Source organism: Atta colombica, unplaced genomic scaffold, assembly GCF_001594045.1.
Source record: "Atta colombica isolate Treedump-2 unplaced genomic scaffold, Acol1.0 scaffold274, whole genome shotgun sequence".
Lineage (NCBI taxonomy): Eukaryota > Metazoa > Arthropoda > Insecta > Hymenoptera > Formicidae > Atta > Atta colombica.
The window spans coordinates 892,043-914,026 of record NW_017259375.1 but is presented as its reverse complement, the minus strand read 5'-3'; the positions used below and the strand labels follow the sequence as shown (position 1 = coordinate 914,026).

The window sequence follows — 21,984 nt, the reverse complement described above, 5'->3', positions numbered from 1 at the left end:
ATATATATATATATATATATATATCATGTACATATAAACATATACGAGTGCGCACGAGTATGCATATCTGCGACACGGCCGTCCGATAAACCTGTCATGCATATGTCCGATCGGATAACTTATTCCGTCGAGCGCGACCAGTTTGGGAACTCGATTATCTCGATTTTCCCGGGAAACATGTGTACGAACAATGCTTCATTCGACAAAATTGTCAACGAGCGATGAAAGGGAAATGTCGACTCTACCGGAATCTCGATTTTCCGTTATCACGGGAGAACTGTCATGAAAAAAAATGTAATCTTGTTTTTCCTATCTGATTTTATAATTCAGTTATAATCGATTCATAATTAACCCTTATGAAGTGTCTTCATGAGTATAAATTACATGTCTTTAAAGTTTATTTATTTCCTTTCATTACGCGAGATGCGGGAAAACGACTCGATGCGGGTTTGCGTTTTATTCCAGCAAATTGTGTGTCCGCAGGAGTTTACGACACATTGTAGATTACAATCGTAAGAACGTACCTCTCATCGATGGAACATGTTCTTATTACAATCATCAATGTTCAAGACAAATAACTATGCACGAATATACATTGTGCCAGTGCCGAATACGAGGGAAAATTTATGATGTGCAGCTGACATCTATGTGAAAATATCTATCGAATAAAATCAACTTTTCCACAAAGAGACGAAAAACATCTGGTCTGCAGCGATAATTTTTATATATTCCAAAATATTTCACGTCTCGGAAGAAAATATTATTTCTATAAAATGTTCAAGTATCGAAGATTCAATAAAATTAATATTTTGTAAAATTTTTTAAAGAAGTAAAAATTGAATAAGTAAATAAGATGAAACAAGATTACATCTTACAAAATTTCTTACAAAATCTTTCAAAATTTCTGATTATAAATTTAAAGATTTAAAAATTAAATGATTACAGATTTTATTGCTAAAATTTACTGATACTTAGTATAGAACAATTTATTGGCGATAAACAATTTAAATTTTAATATAAAGTTCAGATAGGTTATTCTTCGAGGTTTCTTGTTTTTCCGCATCGAGTTTCTCGCGTAAAAATATTTTCCGGAAAAAAGATATCTCGCTTTGCGTGCCGATAAACGACGTGGATACTTTTTCTTCCAGTTCAATCGATTAGAGTCCATTTGTAATAATTAGCCACGAAAGGCTACCGAGAAACCGATCCGCTCTCCGGCGTGATTTGCATGTAGCGATTTATCAAAGATCGCGTCATCCACGTAATACATGTTGATAGCGGCATTACACGGGCGATTTATTGGCATTTTTCTCCCCATGGATAGATAGCAATCAACGGAATGCCAAGTCGATCATTAATCCGAGTCTCAATTAATACAAACGTGTTTTCTAGATATGTATACTATATAATAGGTATAGATAAAGTAAAATATCTTGGCAACGATTTGTAAAGAAAAATTAAAATTTAAATATCTCCGCGGAGAAAGGTAGAGATCAGTCACAGCGGGGTTTAATGATTTAAAAGACCATAAATACCAAGATCTGATAAAAAATCAAGGATAGAAGATCCAAAAGTCTAACAAATTAAGGATTTGGCGATTTAAAGATTTAGACAGATGCGAAAAAATCCAAAGATCACGATTATATTTTTGAGATTTAAATACTTAAAAGAGTGTATATAAAACATATAAAATATTTTTTATCTTTAATCAAAAATCCCGAAAATTCTCAAAAAGGATTATTTGCATGGTCAAATGAAAATGATGCTTTAGCGATTATGAAACTGATTATAATCCGTATTCTCGCAAAATATAAAAATCGCCAAGAATCACAATAGAGACAAAAAAGATCCCACGCTAATTATACCTATGGAAAATCCCAGTGAAATGAGTTAATTTGCAACATAATGTGATGACTAAAAGATACAAAGCTTAATAATGATGGCTATGGATTTTTTAATTATGGTGTATCAAAGATACTCCATGAGTAAGTTTTACTGTTGATACACTATAATTGTATTTAGTTAAATTGTTAGATACTTCAACAAAATCATTCTCTCTCTCTCTCTCTCTCTCTCTCTCTCTCTTTCTTTCTCTCATTATTTAAAATATCGAAAGAGAGATGCTGATATTTTCACTTCTTTCTAACAAAGCACAAATGCTAAGATCAGAGAATGCGCTATATCTACCTATTACATCTATGATGAAACTAACTCATTTCATCGGACTTAATTTTTCACATAATTAGTGCAGGATCCTTTCCGAGCATGTCACGAACAGAATAAATGACGGTCGTTTAAAGTCCACGAGAAAATCGCGTTTAGGGTACAACCGGTGGAATCTACCAAGCGTGCTCACTTCGGTAACTTCGCATTAATATCACACACGCGATTCGCCGTGTGGTGCAAGTCGCATACTACCGGGCAGAAACCCGCGAGCTCTTCGGCTACCTGTCGCAAGTATTAAACCAGTTTCAAAAATATCACCGGCGATCTCGCGGCCAGGCGAAAAACAAATGTCATTGCGTCGCGACGTCCGGAATATTCATACACATGCACTCGCACGCGAGTGCTTGCCGCTTGGGATGTTCGCAAAAGCGAGTTTGGTTGTGTCGTGACGATGGAAATCCTTCGTTTTCTTTTCCCTTCTTTCTCACACTCAGAATCTCGCTCTTCCTTTCCGTCCCGTTTCCTCTGCCTTTCCCTGTCCTTCTTCCACGGACACGCAGAACAGGCTATGGATTATCCGGATCACGCAGGATACCCACAATGTAAGCGTATATAATTACGCAAAGGCCGCGAATTATAGGCGTATTAATTAAACGGCCCAAGGGCGTAATTGAGCGAGGCCTCGCTCGCGGAGAGGTGTCCGATGCCACTTCATTGATTATAACGTGCGTTAAATTTGCGCCGTTTCGCAAATTGCGCTTACTGCATCGCATCGGTCTGTTGTACGTTTCAAAATTCTTTCATCGACAATTTTTTTTCCACTTTATCGCGCTCCATAAAAATGCGACGATTCTTTTTTTTTATTTAAATCAGCTGAGAAATCGCGCAAAAAAATATTCTCAGAAACCAACGGATTTTAGAAAGGATTTTATTAATTAAGTTTACTTGAAGTATCTTATCTCGCATTGGACTAATGGAAGAAGTTAGGTCCTTATTGATTTTTGAATTGGACAACTGAAGATAAGAAAAAAAGGAGCAATTTAATTTATGTACATAAATCGTGTTGCTTCTTCTTTTCTTATCTTATAAGACTTATATGATCAGAATACAGATACATCTTTGCATATTGTATAAAATATAAGAAATTCGACCAATCAGAATTCTTCACTCAAAGATTCTAATTGATTGATTCTCTTATGCTTTATATATGAAGGTAGTTCAAAAAGTTGGCCTGATACAGAAATGACATCACAAATATCAGACAGACGCGTTTATTAGTTTTTTTTCTGTTATATACAGCAAGCAAATTTTTGTTCCGTCATGAACAATGCTCCCATTCATATTTCTTTATTGCAGTCGCAAATTGCATGAATTGGGCTTCGAATTAGTTCCGCTTAAGATTGGCAAAGATACTAATGTTTTTCTTTAAAAGAATAAAATATTGTGTTTCTTTTGAACATGTTTTTAATGCTTCAAACATGTTTAAACAATATTATAATAAAACATATTTAAAATATTGTCTCTTTTCAAAAATCAAGAATGGCTCACAGGAAAAAGATCCGATTCAACTATTGAAATAATTGATAAAACTAACTTACTTTAGATTTAGATAAATTATACAGAATACGGTAAATAAGATAAATAATATACGGTAAATAAAAAAGTTAAAATATCATCGTTCGGATAAATGTATTGGATTTAAAGGGGGCTATGTTGAAAAATAAAAAAAATTTTGCCAAAAATCATGTATTTCCTTTATCAAGCCAGAAATTTTTCGAATTACCCTCTTATTATGCATCTTGCAAGAATCTGTATTTTCACTGATAATGGAGCGAAACATCAGATATCATCACACATCGTTCGCACTGCGAAGCGTTGAAATAATATTTCCGCTAAAATAACGTTTCCAACCGATAAAGATCCGAATTTAATTCCCCGAGAAACTGGCTCTCACCGAGAAGTCATTTTCTGAAGGTAGCAGCTTTATGATGAGAGAGATGATCATATTGCGATGTCCTGGAGTGTTCCTATTCGTTTTCTGTTCGCTGCGTGTGGGACAACTCGCCGCAACCTGTCGGGACAACAATCCGCTTCGCTCCGTTTGGCTCCTCCACGTATGGCATACACCGGTTAAGCACGAGTAGCGATATACGCACACGCGAAACATTACTCGCACGTTTCCTTTTCTTCGTTTTCTACATAATTCTACTTTTCGCTTAATTTATCAACACCGTCGCTCGGATGGGCATTCCCGCGGGAAATCTAATATCTCGCCTTAAGCGAAAAGACTCTTTGCGAGATCGTGGAAAAGCTTTTCCCGAGCTAATTGTAAGAGCTAATTGTAAGCTAATTGTACTCTGCGAGATCGATCGCGTTTTTTTTCCGCGAATCAATCGTGAGTAATTAAGAAGCCGATCGTTGCACTTATTCTACGCTGTTTCCTTTTTTCATCGTTTTTTAGATTTATCATCAAGCAATTATCGCCGAGTAATTAAACGTGCCTATATGTTTTTCAATTGAATTATATTTGTATCGATTAAAAGAATTAATATATATGTTATGAATTAATATATTAATATATATGATATTGCTTTTACTAACGAGCTGCGCGGTAAGTTTTTTTGTTCAAGGATGTTGGCAATTTTGTTACGCCAGAATATGCAGTGAATGTAAGAAGTATTCGTACAGGGAAAATTTTGATTTAAAAAATTTTATTTGTAGAAAATAAACATTAATTAGCAAATTATTAACAAGCACATTCCTGATAAAAATTAAAAAATTTTACAAAAATAATCTTATTTATGATTTTAGAAATTAAATTTTTCAATTGTATCAATACTTTTTGTGAGTTCAAATAATATAATTTTTTCATTTTTGTTTATTATTATGATAAGATATTTTAAGTATTATACATCTTTTTAGATAAAATATCATAGTTTTAAAAAATATACAGTCTATATTTTCTTTGTTAATAAATTTCTAATTAATTTACTTTCTAAAAATAAGATTTTTTTTTTTAATAGCTCCGAATATTTTTTGTTATACTCATTTATATGCTAGAATAAACAAATTTCTACGCTTGTGCATAATAAACAACTGTATAATATTTAAAATATGAATAATAATATGGCTTAGTACAATAAAATTAACAATAATAGTGTCAAGAAGGGCTACGAGCTGAAATGACTTTAATCTTCAAAAAATAATAAACAATTTAAACACTATAAACACTATAAACATATTACTTCATAAATAGATTATTAGATGTCTAACGAATGTGATATAATTTTTCCTATTCAAGAACGTCGACAATTGTATTTATGCCAGAATATATACATATAAGAATAAATTAATTTCCACGCTTGTACAATTACACATAATATTTATTACTTCATAAATAAATTATTAGATGCATTGAATATTATCGATTATTCAATTTCATAAATTTACATACCAATATATTTATAAGAGATTAGACACACTTTAAATATACATTGCTAATATTCGAATAGTTTGCAAATTACTGCAGATTTTTAGACTTGTAAATTCATAAGTAGAAATTCTTGAGTATCTTAAATCTCATATACTCGCAAGTGGCCTACTTGTCATTGTAAAATCAACTTGACCATAATACGTTTCTCGCAGCATTCAGCAGAACTATTTAAATTGTGTACCATGATGGGCACATCGTTGCCTTGGTACTTATTTATTAGCTGTTATTTATGTACTGCGGATTTGAATACACACCATGCCTGGCTCTCCGCGGTCGGCTCGTAAAAATTCCGTTGCTCGAAAATGACTTTCTCCTCCGTGGCAAGACCGCGAAAAGAATCGAAAAAAAAAAAAAGGAAGGAGTGAAGGAGTGAAAGAAGAGATGGGGGCAGGTAACAACGCAAGTTTCGAGAAACGGGTGGTAGGACAATCCGCTACGTTTTCCCACCTGTCGATCAGTGTTGCACCGCGCACACTTTATCCGCGTGTTTACCAAGCAACCGGTAATTACGGCAAATCCTTCTCGTCCGCGATATTTCAAGGAGATTAACTTTACATCTCTCCCGCAGTAACTTCTTTTCCGCTCAGAGAAGTACCGGTTTCTTCAAAATTGTATGATGGTATGGCACCGTTTATCGAGAGATAAAACCCGATATCTTCCGATGAACAGAAATCGTTGATTCTGTCGTGATATTGTTCTTTGTTTCTTTTATTCTCACAATTATTTTATTTTATTCTCACTGAAAGAAACAATTGGCTGCTGTAGCAAATTAGATGATAAAATATGACATAACATTAATTGGCAGCAGCAATTATTTAATTTTTGCGTTAACCTATTCGTAATATCAGTATAAAATTTCGCGATAGGCTAACACAACCAAAAATTAGTTGCTGCAACCAATTAAAAATGCTATGCCATATTCAGCTAATCTTTTCTTTCAGTGTAGACACACGTACTTTTAGTGTGAATTTTTAAAGCGCTCTTATTTTTATTGATAAAAAAATCAAATCATGGTATGTCTTAATCAAGATTCGCGTAAAAAAAACAGAGTTCGCATTTATTAGAAGTTTTATTTTTATATCAAGAATATGAGGAGAGAGAGCCCCACTGGTCTGTGGCTTTACTTATCTGTGCTGTCATAAAACATGAGTATAGCATGGCGCACGCCATGCTTGTAATGGAGGCGTTACGAATATGACCGGAAGTGGAGGATTAATCCTCGCGTTTCTATGGTATAAAAACACGCATCGAACTGACTTACAGCTGCGCGAATAAATTCTAGATGAAAGAGCAACTAACAAAAAATAACAGCAATAACGGAAACAAGTAGCGGTAACTTTACAGATAGAGTAAAAAAAAAAATAGAAAAAAGTTGTAGAAATAAAAGTAAATTTTACACGTCAATCGCGAATTCCGTCTTGAAAGAAAATGGAAAGATGAAGATTCGAATTCTCTAATCTGAATCAGTGGATAATCTCTGATCATCCAGAGGCCTACTTGGGCACTGGATGAAATTCAATTCACTGAGTGAAAAAGAAAAGGAGTTTTAACATTATACCTATTAAAATAAGATATTTGCATTCCAGTTCCAATACCATATACATTAAATTTATACACTAAAATAAGATTAGCTAGATTAGGGGTTCTACATTGATTTTTTTAGTTGAATTTCACTGATTATTAGTGGCTGATGTCAGTGATTATCTACTGATTCAGCTTTATGCCTGTTTCTACTAATGTAATTTAACTTTAATCTTGATTCAACTAATTCTTCATTTTTTTCTAGAATTAGAAAAATGTAGAAAAATGTAGAATAAGTTGAACTGAAGTTAAAGTTAACCTACATTGATAAAAAGGGGCATAAATTTAAATCAATGAATAATCATATAAATTCTACATTGATAGAAACGAATATTAGAAAGAAGTGTTTGATGAGAGAAAACTTGCGCGCGCGGGTGGATAACCGCTTTTGGACCACCGTGTAGTAGCCGAGTCGCGCAGGCGGGGGTCTTATAATATCGCGTCATACGAAACGATGAAATAGTGGCCGTAGCGAAGGAATGTTCCCTACCACTCGAGTCGTCGAGTTGAGTTGACTGGCGCGTTGCGTGGTTCGCCCGGCTCGACCGACCGCTTTCAACCGGTGTGTCTGTTCTCCGTTCCTCGCCAGTGTTTCTCTGTGCACGTACAGGGTGTTTGGCAATTGCCGGATACAACCGGAAAGGAATAACCGGGTTCCCCGTCACGAAGCTCCCGACTCGATCTCCCTTTTGATCTCTCTTCCTCCCCCTTGAGAGCAATCCTCTTCGTTTCTGTTTCTTTTTTTTTTCCTTTCCTTTTGAAGCCGACTGCACTTACGAATTGTTTCCGATCGCAGTTAACGCAAATCGACCGTGACGGGGAATCAAAACGTCTTTGAAAGGATTGTTACAAGAACGATTGAACCTCAAACATCTCGAAAAGCGCGTCGGTCGTTGGGGATTATACTCGTTTCTTAACCGAGAGGGTCCGCTCTTGAATCTACTTGTTATTTTATGCTTATTGACAGTTTATATTTGCGTGTTCGCCCACTCGGAACAGGGAGATCGTAGAATTCATATACTGACACGTATTATGACTACTTTTACGAGCGATATCAATGAGCGAGCATCGCGACGAACATTACGATACTGGGCAGCGATACCACCATTAAAGATAACGCATGTGTAAAGCATTAAGTCAGGACAGCAATATCCAAGCGAGAACTGTTAATAATCTTCTTCTCTCGTGTGTAATATCATGTTGATTTATATATAGAATGCCACTAACTTTATTCAATTATATGAAAACTATGCATGTCTTTAATGAATGGATTGTAAATGAAACATAATGGAGAAATCATAAAAGGAGAAAAATTTCGATTTTTTTAACAAATTTTCTACCTTTTCTGAAAAGGAATGAAAGTATAAACGTTTGATGTAAGAGAGAATTAACTTTAACTATTTCATGACAAAAATATAATTCTGAAAATGCTATGTAAATGAAGTATGTCAAAAGTTATATTAAAAATTCCTTGAAACATTTTTCTCAATGTGTTAAAAGCACTAGACAATCTTCTAAATTTTGAAGTTAACAAAGGCCTACATGACATTAATATTTAAGTAGGCGGGATGGCCAGGTATTTTTTTTTAAATCTTATTTTGAAAAAGAAAGTAGTTTATTATTTTTACTTGAAAAATAATAAACTTGTAGTTTATTAAAATAATAAACTTGTAGTTTATTATTTTTACATATCTCTACATTACATATCTTCATAAAGATATAATTATTGTAAATTTACTGTAACATAATTATATAATTATTAATAAAAAATCTAGCTATGAAATAAATTTTTTTAAGTGTTTTGAGTATCTCATGTACCAACTTATGACTAAGATATCTTTAGACCACCTACTGAAAAGTTAAATACATTTAGGAGGCGCGTTCGCTTCCTTCGCAACGACATTGAAGTACCGCGATTGCACGGTTACCGAGTCATCCGAGTAAATCGCGTAAAAGAGGAGAAGAGGAAAAAAAAAGAATACTTGCAGCGAAGAGAGACAGGAAATCGCCCATCGTGATTATCATTTCTATGATTTATCCTTCACTCGCGGATAAAGCTCCGAAAAGCATTCATGCACGCGTTTACACGCGTCCTCCTCAGTCGTCGTGAGGAAGAGACAAGCTGAGGCGAAGCCGAGGCGACGGCCGGAGCCGTCTCGAGAGATTCAAAAGGTGCTCGACGGGACCAGGCGTGGGCTACCCGTGATCATCATGACAAAAGCTCGGGGCAAACATCCGTTCAATTTATTAGCTTATAGGTAACGCCGTCTTCATACTACCTACTATACACCACCTACGATACCAGCCATGGACCGCCTATAATACCCACAACATTATGAGCATGTGCTCCCAAGCTAGCACGAGGCTTCCCCCCCCTTTTTTTCCTTTCTTGTAACCCGCTGCACCCTCCCGAGGCGAACAATCCCATAGAGTCCCAGTTTTTACGGTCACGAAAGACCTGCGACTTTTCCAGACCCCAGGGGTAGGAAGATTGTCGCAGCCTGTTTATTCAAGGATTAACCCCCTAACAATTTAATGACAAGTTTGCAATAAAGAGAGAAAATAATTTTTTTCTTTTTTAAGAAAATAATCTTTTGTTGAGGTATTTATAATTTTAAAGTTGTGCGCGATTAAAAAGAAAGAATTCTGATGATTCTTATATAATTATTAATTGTTTGCATCATTATTAAAGTATACATTATTATGTGATTTGGAATTAATCGAAAATTTTAATAATTATACACAAAAAGAACGATTTGGTTAAAGTATTTAAAAATTTATTTATGTACGGATCTGAAAATAATTTTGTTAATCATCGAAATAATTACACACAATATTGTAATTTCGCAATCATTTTGAATATCCTACATAATTATTTTCAGATCTGTATCTAATTAAATTTTTAGTAAAATAGTATTTTTCTTGCATTAAAAAAAGAATTTAGTTATAGCTATCAAATATTGAATGAAATAATTTCAATTACATTAATATAACCAAAAATAATTTTACTTTTCTAAATGTTCAGTGATTATTTATTGAATATTTGATTATATTATTATTATTATGATTGGTAATACTTATTAAATATTTAGAGAAGTAAAATTATTTTTGGTTATATTAATCAAACATTTGATTACAATTATTTCATTAAACATTTGGTAACTGCTATTCTTTTTTCAGTGTGTGGAATCAGAAATCAACTTGAGGATCTTTGAGATTTTAAGACAAGAGTTTAGGCGTAAAATCATAATCTCAGAAATATCTTATTATCTTGTTAAAATTATTTTTATCGAGCATTACAAGCATCATTGTTTTTAAGGGAACTCAATATGTCTTGGATTTAGCAATCTCTCGTTTCTTGTTGGTATCCATGCGGGACACGTGAAAATACATGTTTCCAATTAAGGAATAAAAGAAATATTTCAGGCTGAGGATTAACTTTTATCGAACGTTTACAACAGGACGCCAGAAGAGATAGCGGAATATTAAGTTTCGCGCGGTTTATTGCCAATCTCGCGGTAAAGGCAGAAATCACGCCGTAAATTCGCGCATTTATTCTACGCGGTTTCGAATTCCCACGTTAATAAGAAGGAAAACGCATCGAGACAAAATATCAATGTATGTATCATTCATTCGCGAATTAAACAACACTGCTAGCTTTGAAATTCGTCCAAGTGTTTATTTTACACATTCGATCGTGCCCCTAATATAATGCGAGTATGGCTTCTACATGGAAAATGTAGAAACGTAACAAAAGGAAAATTCTTTGACGCAGGTGTTTCGTATTTCATGTGCGCAACTAAAGATTTATCAGGGCTAATTTGTATGGTGGAGATTGATAAGAACGGATATAAAGAGAAACTCTCTACGTTATTGTTCAATTTAATGAAAAATTCAATTTCACTTATTTGAGCTTCAATTACATTTTGTCCCTCCTATCCCATGAGAAATAAAAGAGTATCGCCCAATTATAATCAAATTATGATTATGCGCGTTTCTTTCAATAAAAAAATTTATTTATTGTATATCGCTCAATACAGTAACCAAATATTTTGTCACGAGTGCCAAAAATCTTCAGAAAATGTCGAGGTTACAGTTATAAATGATTAAAGTTAATTAAAATTCAGGCAATCATGTTTGTTTTTTCAATCGTTATCAAAGAATTTATTGATGTTACTTCATTGTTATCCTTTTTTAAAATGTTTACATCTCGAGAATAATGAAGAATTATGTGATTTTAATTATGAAGAAAAGATAACATTTATTTTTATGATATTTTTGTTGTGATTTCATTTGATTTTTTAAATTTATTTTAAAATTATAATTTATTTAATTCCCTTAGATTTATATTGAATAAAAATTTATAAATAAAAATAAATTAATTCCCTTAAAAAGATTTTCGACCAAAACAGAAAAAGATAAATGTGATTCTTCACGTGAAAGAAAAAACATTTTTTAACTAATAACATTTTTTACTTTATTGAAATAATTTGCAGCTCAAATCTAGCTGACAAAGATCTGTCGTGTCGCATTAAAATTTTGGTAGCCCAATATTATTGCAATTAATAAAAGTTCATTTGTTATATAATTTCCTTTTAGATTATCATATCATAATTACTTAATTCTTTTTACATAAATATTTTTAACTACTTTTAAGGTATCAACGAAAGCAGTCTATTTGTTGATTGCATTTTAAGTTGTTACATAAATTATATATTGATTCAATTCTATTTACCATAATTATTTTTAATATAAATAATTTTATGAAGGAAATTAGTACATTTGCTTGTATCAATTGCATTTTAGTTTATTCCACAAATTATGTACTGATCCATTTTTTATATAAATACTTTTAAGATGTAATAGAACTTGCATTGTGTGCAAAATATTTTCAATTGATATGATTAAAACTACTTGTCTTCTAAGATTAGGTAATTAACAACATTTCCTGTTGTAATTCCCGATTTCTGTTGCCGAGCGCTATTCCACCTCTTTTCCATGAACTTCCAACTTTTCATTATCGCACGGCAACTTCGCGCTTGCCACTTTATCAAGAAAGGAGACGACGTTTTATTGCCGACAGACTCGCGCAGTCTGAAATTTTTCTCCTCAATATCAACTTTATCGGCTCAGTGCGACTTTGCACGTAAATGCTTGAAATTATAGCCGATTTCGCTTCGAAATTTTCATTAATTCTCACCGTAAATGCTCGCCTGTCTTTTTCTTCATGGTTTACGTGTTGCTACAAAATTCATCAAATTTTCCTCTCGTGTCATTTTCCGATTATCATATACATAATTTGAAATAAACTTTATTCACACCTTCGTTCTGAAATATGTTTCCACGGATGGCGAGAAATTGGCTCATCGATCGACTAACGACGACGGCGACAATGGCGAGGATAGAATATTATTCGTGGGCAATATCGACGCCCACGATTAACGATCTGTACCGATAACCCATGAGCCCACGCTTCCATCCTGAGGGTATTGTCCCAGCTCATTCGTTTTACGAGGCCATTTTCGGCGCGCGCGGTCGAGGACTCGTCAATGATCACGCGAGAAAAGGCTGAGGGAATTGATATGAAGGTATGAAAAACGGCACTGCGAGCATCGCCAACGTTACTATGTTAATAAATTCACAGGTCACTTTTGCAGTCGTCGGATTTACAAAGACGACGATTCTTCATGATGTCACCGTCCGCGAGAACGTCTAAATAGATTTTTATTTTAACAATAGCCTAATTTAACACACGCAAGTGAAAAATGCCGTATTCGAGGCGGTTCTTTTTGTCTAATATTTTTTACGAATTTATACAATAATATATGTAATTAATTTCATTGATCTATTTTCATTTAATGTAGTCTAAAACTTGACAGATTTAACCCTCCAAAACTGATACCAAAAATCTGCAACACAATTACTGATGCTGAGTCTGTAAGTTTATGTTAATCAAAAGGTACTAATTTATGTTAGTCAACAGATATTAATTTCAAGGAAACAAAATGATACAACTTATATAAAAAAAGAATGAATATTAAGTGTTTTAATAAGAATAATCCGAATTTGCAGATGTAACATCAAAAAAATTAAATTATTTGACATTTTTTACAAAAAGATTTATAATTGGATCCACCCTAGATATCTACTAGTCAATTTATTACTGAAAAGTAGGTGGTAACGTGATACAATTTTAAACATAGTATAATTCTGAGAACGATATATCTAAATTTAAATTCACTTTTCAAGGTTCAAGACTTCTTCCTAATCGTTTAATACCCTTTAGTATCCTCCGCACAATGAGATCAAGGTTATCAAACTTAAATTTTGAAATTGGATCGATATCTTATTTCGTTCAAAATGGTATCATATTCGAAACATGCTATCCTAATTGATTACTTATTTGTACTAAAAGTATTAAACAACAATACTTTTTTACTACTTAAAATAAATAATTAATTATTGTATTTCGATGTTAAATTGATTAATATTAGATTTCTATAAAGGCAGTAGACCGTCAGTTTCGAAAGGTTAAAATTGAACATTAAAAAAAATATATAATCTCAAAAAAAATATAATCTCAAAATTTTCTCTGAGAATTAAATCCTTCTAAATTAAGTCTTTTACATTTTTTAAAAAGCTTAAGCCAAGGCATTTTTCTTTAAAATCTAAATATAATCGTCGGTGTTATATTCGTGGATTATATATCTTCGGGGCGTAATCGAACGCGACGGAAAGAGGGTTCCCCGCGCCACGTAATAGCGGTAGCATGTCCAATGGTTCCGACATTTCGCGTCCGGCGGCCATTGTGCGCTAAACTCCGAAATAAAGGGGAGATATGCCGCGGCCCAGAAATTACGCATCCGCTGAAAGGCAGACGCAAATTACAGAACGGGATAATGGCCGGGGTGCATGAAGCGCCTTATCGCCTACAATTTCTGCGCGCGGGCCGCCGCAGGAGGAAAATCTTGCGCGCGAAATTATTCTACGTAGATTATATATATGGAGATCGGTAGTTGATCTTACACGCTTCATTGGCGACGCATAAATATTTAACCGTTTGACGCTGAACTGTGGATTACATTGAGTGTGATAGATCTTTCAAAAAATCATCAATATTTGAATTGCAAAAATTTCTTATTACAAGTAGCCGTAAAATGAGTAAATAATTATTTGCACTATGAATACGAGTAATCAGAAATTATAGAGAAAAGTATTTAATATGTATGACTATAATTACATGATAAAATAATCAGAAATTTCAATTATTACTCTGTACTCTTTAAATCTGACTCAATGGAGAATCACTAATTATTCAATGGCATACTTTGCACTGATCATCAGTGAAGTTCAACTAAAAAAAAAAGAATATTTGAGCATTATATAACTGAAATATATTTGCACGTTAATTTCAATCTTCCATATTGAATTTAAGCACTAAAACAAGCTTAATTAGATCACATAATAAAGATTAGCTAAGTTAGGGATCTCACATTTAATTCACTGATTACAGTGACTTGGCACTGATATCAGTGATTATCCACTGATTCAGATTTTGAGAGTAATAATAAAATAAATGAGAGTAATAATATACAGTTAGCATCGAAAAATAATAGTCGCTTTAGCAAAAGAAATCTGCATCAATGTGCTGAAATAAATAAAAAAAATTTCAATATTTTTTTTAATTTTAATTCAATTTTAGAATTTTAAAGATATGTCAACTAAAAAGAAGCTATCGTTAAAACTCGATGACATCCGAATTGATTATGGATAGATTTAAGTGGTCCTCTTACCTGACCGTGCTTATCCATGTCGTTATTTGTCAGCTTGACTTTTTCGAAGGAGACGACCTGTTTCCGCAGTTGCTCACCGGTGAAGGGTGAGTCGGGATGAACGTAAAGTCGCACGGGCGCCGGCGGATCCGCTTTACCAGCCTCGAGCCAACAACTTCGATGATAGGCGTATCGATACCTCTTGTTGTCGACCGGCACGATGTCCATTAACACTGCATAACGGCCCTCGGATTTGAGCCCGGTAAAAGATACCCGACACGTCGGAAACATCCGTCTGCGAAACAATGCAGAAAACAATGTAATAACAAATCATAATCACGATAAATTATTCGAGTTAAATATGTGAGAACACTATTTATATAAGCAAATTATATTTCACAAAATATACGTACTCGCATAAAAAACGAGTCAGTGCAACGTTACAGTGACCCATTTTTTGCGGATATCTGTACTTAGAACCTTATTTTTTTTAATTAATTAATTTAATTAATTAATTGCGCAAAACGATGTTAAATCGTTTTAAAACAATATAAAAAAACTTAATTTAAACTTAGGTAATTAAAGATGTAATTACATACGTACATTTGTGAAATGTGATAAATTCTAAACTTTAAAACGACAAACAAAAACGAGTCTCGATCTTTATCGTTTGATATCTGGTACATAACCTAGTAATCACAAAATGACATAGCAAAATCAAGGTAAAACCTTTGCACTTCGTGACTGCTTTCACGATCGTTGTAGTTTCGCAACGGTAGAAGTTATTAATTATAGAACACTGCCTGCAACAAGTTTTCTTCAGCGTAAACGTTTCACCGCGCGTGCAGTATAACTTTCTCAACAGTTAAAATGCTTTTCTAAGTTTTATAATCTTGCTCCCTTTTCTAAGCGTAATCCTAAGAGATTATTCGTCATAAAACTAATAAAATGTCAAATCTATTTGTATTCGTCATTATTATCAATTTCTTTATATTTTTCTTAATATATTTCACTCAGTCGAATTTAACTGTAGGTAGTTCGATCAAAGGAAACATTCGTCTCGGCACCTCGAGTTTCGTCACAAAAGCCGAACTCCAGCCTTGAATCGGTCGCGTCTGCAAACGACCTTTCAACACTTCAAGAGACGTCAGAGCGCACGCGCCTTCGTCGACGATGCAAAGACGCGCTGAAAATTTCCCGCTGGCATAGCAGGGAAAATTATAGCCTGACCTTCATCCTCCTGTTCCCAACCGAAATCTTTCATCCTGCCCACAATGTACGTTCTCGCTGCGATCGCACGCAATGGATCGCGTCCTGTGATTTACGCGCCTCGTGGAAGAACGCCAAACATTTTTCCGCGATCAGATGATGAGATACATTAATAGCGATTTTTTCACAGTGAAAAACTGGCTTCCAGTTAGTTTATCACTAAAATGTCGAGCTTGGGGCGGACATGATAGGGAGATAAAAAAATTCGTTTATTCCGAAACGCAATCACACCATTTCGTTTTATATAATTTATAATTGCAAACTATGTAAGCTGTAATATGTATATTCAATGCATATTATTTTATTTAAGAAACTATTACATGGAAGAGAGATTTTGCTAAAATATTTAGAAATTTAGTTAGATACAGATTTGAAAATAATTTTGTTAAACTATTGTGAGACTATTAAAATAATTATGTAAACTCTCAAGTGCAAGTGAACAATGCTGCAAAAAGTGATATTAGCAACTAGCTTGAGCGTCTTACATAACTATTTTGATGATCTAATAAAATTATCTTTTAAATTATTAATATTATTTTAAAACAATACAAAGATATGAAAAGCACTCTTATGCTTTTCTTTACATTGTTTTAAAAACTAAAAGTCCTGTAAAGTTTCTTGTTATTTGATTTTTATTATTATTTTATTATGTATTAAGAAATTACAGAGCATACTCAATAAAATATCTATATCTAATTAAATTTTTAGATGCATTGAAAAAAATACTAAATTTTAATAAATATTCGTTTGGATAGTTTTATAAATAAATATTTACTAAATATAAACTAATGTAAAATGTAATATATATTTATTTGATACCAAAAATTAATTTGATTCAACTATTGTTTTTTTTTTTATTGAGTAAATATTTATTTACTATAAGTAAATGTTTACTTATTATTATTCAAAGAAATATGTATTAATAAATTTTGTTCAGTGTACTTTAGTAAAACCGTCTTTTCCATGTTACATATAATTCTTGATAACTGTTACGCTATTACAGTTCTGATCTAATTATTATTGCGCTAGACGCAAGCTTGATCGAATCATCAGAGAAGATTGAAGATGACGGATCCGCCTCGACATGCCTGTCGAGGTAGGCCAATGGTATGTCCAGGACCGTGCAATCCACTAAAGGCTCATCATCACCATCATCACTGTCGTCATCATCGTCAGAAACCCGATATGAAGGAAATCACGCCAGGGAAAGACGTACTCTTGCCGGATGAGTTTTCTCAAGTAACGCTGCTAAGTTCTTTAAAAACAGACGTTTCTGTCACATCTGTACCTTCGAAGGGTGCTATGTCGATCTCCGCAACCTCATCCTCCACCAAAATTGCTGTGATCAGAATTCCGAAAACTCAGCCCAAAACTGACGTTCCTGCGATTATACAACAAATTCTGTCGCCGGATAGACTGCAAATGCTCGGAGAACCGTCGAAACCGAGAATCGAGAAGATGAGTGAGTTGACGCCTTTGAGAAAAATTGAAATGCCGATCGCAACGAGAATGATAATCTATCCGAAGGAAACAGCTGCAAGAGTAACACCATATCAGACACCAAGAAACAAAGTAATACGCGCGCTTATGATGAAACTGAACAGACTGCCGCTGAAGATAACGCCTCTTTTACTGTGTTTGACAATCCTGATAATCTATGTGGGAATTCATGTATTATTGGCTATAATGGTACGAACATCTGCGTACCAGTTCTTCATGTCCAGTCAGATCTGCGGGGTCTTCGCGTTTCTTATGTGGCGACTGACCGGCACGATACTAATCTGAACCACGCGAATAGATAATGCATCGAGATAATGCTGCCAGACAAACATCGAAATTGATTGACGTCTTATACTAATTTATCATAATTACATACACACGTAAAATAGTTACGTAAGCTCTTCCGTTAAAGCATGGATTAATTAATTGATGTTCAGTGGTAAATTGATGAGTCCTATGAGTCTAGGAAACGTCACATATGAACATTAGAATTCTAAGGAGTGAGATTATATTTGGATTTCCAAAGTCGATGAGGATTAATTGATCAATATTAAGTATTGGAGAACGTTATGATTAATGATGTTACTGAAATAACCACTATTTTTTAATAATTTGTCATAATTCTCTAGTATATATAGCTAGAAAAACATTCGATAATATTGGAATATATAAAAATATATTCTCGAATGTATGCGTATATATTTTCGAGTCAGACATCTCTCACATCGTTCGATTATAAAAAAAAGATATGTTTCCATTAAGATTTTATATGCATCGCATGTAAAATCATCGATAAAACTGCAGTCACATTTATTGATTATTTTCAACAAAATCGTTATTTTCATGTGGAATAGCTTAAAAACAGCGCTTTCGTTCTCCCTGAATCCTTGTTCATAGAAAGAACAGTTTTCCAAAAATACCTAAAAATTTAGCTAAAAATATAGAAAATAATTCGAAAATAATCCTAAAAATAATTTTGTTGAACTATTCACCATGAAATTGTCATTATATAGGACGGTCAAATTGTTTGCTAGAATGTCAAAATTTTTTGCAGCCCGCTTGAGTTTCCTTATACATAATTATTTTAATGGTCCAACAAAATTATTTTCAAATCTGTATCTAGCTAAGTTTTTAGACATTTCAGTAAAATTGCTCTCCCTCTGCACAATTTTACCCCTGCACAAGAACAACGATTTTAGTCTACATAAAGTATCTAAAAATTATTAGGTAGTACAAATCTAAAAATAATTTTGGATTATCAAAATTATTACATAGAACGCTGAAGCATAAATAAGTAATACTACAAAAAGATTTTCATTCTAGCAATCAGTTGAGCATTCTGTATAATTATTTTGATGATCTAAAATAAAATAATTTTCAAATCTGTATCTGGCTAAATTTTTAGATATTTTGGCAGAACCATGCTTTCCGCGTGCCAGCTTCTTCGAAAGATAACAAGACCGCAAGCGTAATTGTTGCGGTTTTCTAGATCTATTTATTCGATGACAGGCCTTCTCCTTTTAGTTCAGTGAGAGGGCCTGAGGCCATAGGCCTCGTTCATGACGAAGCTGGACGAAACGAGATTGGGATCCTTAAGCGAAACGCAGATAAGAAAGGCTCGGTTGCATCACGCGAATGCTTTGCCACTGTCTATTCGTAGTCCCATACCTTGGAGAATGGTCCCCTGCGACGCGGACCTCACCTCCTCGGGAAGTGGTTTTGCGGTTTTCGAGCTTCTCGAAAATGATCCTCCCTATTCCGCAGCACGTACGCGTTCGGTTAGGTTCGTGTGGTTTTTAACAAGCATATTGTCCAATCGCGTTGAATAGTATCGTCGTTACGTCGCCTGGAGATCCGACACACCTTAACGACACGATTGTCGGCCCTCAGGCGAGGAATTAGCCGAGCGGTGCATTCGAAATGCGCACACATCGCCTGCGCGCGAGAAACAAGCTCTTTATTCGCGGAGCCGACGACGGAGTCTGCGAGACCTCGCACCTCATTTCTCCACGTTTGTAATTCAATTCCGAGCGTGTCATACCTGAGATTCGCTTCTCGATTTCACAGCGACGACGACGTGACATTCGATACATAAAATTCAAAATAACTGTGATTGACAACGTCGTCGTGAAACTGCTATAAGGTAGAACTTTAGGGAACTGCATGTAGTTCCTCCTAAACGAAGAAGAATTTTAGAGATAACAAAAAAAAATCCGAAAATTTTTTAATTCAATACAATGATATCAATCGCACGATAATATTATCTAGTCAATAATTACAGAAGTGACCTGGATTCCTATTAAACTTAAAAATTCTTAAATAATTTATTTTTAATGCAAGTGCGGGCTGTATTAATCCTTAATGTTAATTCTTAGTTTACAAGATAAGTGCCTTTTTCTTTAAAATACTTAAGCACCTGGTGCTTAAATGGTACTCTTTTTCCTTTTTTTTTTTTACACAACTTTATAAAGAACTATTTTCTAAAGATGTTACTGTATATATGTAAGAATCACTTAATAATTTTTGCACATTTATAAAAGTGATGATTAATACGGATACGACGACAATGTGTGTAACAAAGAACCAGAAAATCATATGTATTAAGGGTGAATTTCCGCATACAGGATTTTTGTTGTTTACTTAAAGGCAGGTGCTAAACACTCGTATATCCCCAGGTTGTATACAGTTTTGCATATATTTTTAAATGAGCAGTGAACATTTGTGGCCACGCACGTTGCTGTAATGTGGGTATTAATCCCGCCATCAAAAAACAACGCGGTTGTGCGTACTATCGTAATTACCCCGAGTTGACACTTTATAAAATCATCAGGGTCGTTTACACCTCCTTCAGCCCTCCACCCTGAGGCAGCTGCAGCTAACTCGCTTATCGCCTGAAGCCGGCCTTGACGTGGACGACGTTTCCTCCGAGTGCTCGACTTTCACCTGCTGCACGCACGCGCGCACGTTATGTCAAGAATAAATTTCGCAATCATGCGTATATGCAAGAACACCCATTCTCACCGGTATTTCTGTTGGTATGGATCGTCGCATTTCGTAAACTTTAACCGACGCGATAAATCACCCGGAAAATTGCCATTAGAGGGAAGACCGATCACCCTGCTGGATAAGTGCGCCGACTATTTAAGTATCGATGGCGAACCAATCGACGATTTCTCCCTCGAAATCTGTCACCCTTAGTGATTCCTATCGTGTATTACATTTGTATCCCATGAATCCTGTGCTTAGTGACTCATGTTTTTACGAAGATCGCGACGAACGAGACAATTCCTACAGCGCGTGTCACTTTCGGATGCGGAGTATCTCCCTATCGAAACGATCATATCGCTATCGAAATTACCGCAAACCGTGTCGGAGTGGCAGCTCCATTTTGCTTTAAATATATTTTCGAAACAACGGCTTTGTAAAATACGATTTAAAAAAATTTTGTTTAAAAATAATATTTAAAAACACACAATCATGAAAATGGATATATTAAATATCTTGTGATACAAAATTTATTTAGCATTGCGTATGAAATCAAATTTGTACGTTTCAATTTATTCATTTTACAATTCCGCTCCAATTTTTATTAAGACTCCTGTACACTCACTATCATTTAGATTGTTGGAAGAAAATATGCAATAAAAATTCTTGTAAATGTTACATTCAAATAGAAATATTTTTCAATAAAATAACATTTGCAATCAATAGAATAGACTAATAAATATTCCAAAAACTATATTTATGTTTGAAGAGAAATTAAATAAATCATATTTATTTCTAAATATTAATTTGACAATGGCTGTGAACGTAGCTTATTTATTTCGTTTTTGGTTATGCATGATTCATTTCCAGAGATATAGTTATTTAAAAAGGAATTTTTAATATATTTGATAAGTTGATTCTACCGTTCGTAAGTGTTATTTTATTAAATTATTTCCATATTAATATAAATGTTTTACAAAAATTTTTATCGTGTATTTTCTCGCTTCTCACACTTTGGAATAGTTAGCAGAAGTCTTAAAAATTAAATAGTTTATGAGATAAATTTATTTAGCATTGTATATGAAATGGAGATTTTATGTGTTCTCATTCATTTCTTTTAAAAATTAATCTATTTCAACTTCTATTCCAACTTCTTAACTTCAATATATATTAAATAGCTTTGTAATTGACTCGCGATGTCCATTTTAGTAAATGCGC

At 33.9% G+C, this 21,984-nt stretch overlaps 1 protein-coding gene across 1 annotated transcript in view; it reads right to left on the bottom strand.

The window, feature by feature from the left end:
- Positions 1 to 21,984, bottom strand: part of LOC108689650 (T-box transcription factor TBX20-like) — a 71,355-nt gene that overhangs the window by 27,456 nt on the left and 21,915 nt on the right. The window contains exon 3 of the mRNA XM_018196507.1: positions 15,034 to 15,307. Within this exon, the coding sequence (XP_018051996.1) occupies positions 15,034 to 15,307 (274 nt within the window). The remainder of the gene's footprint in view (positions 1 to 15,033; positions 15,308 to 21,984) is intronic.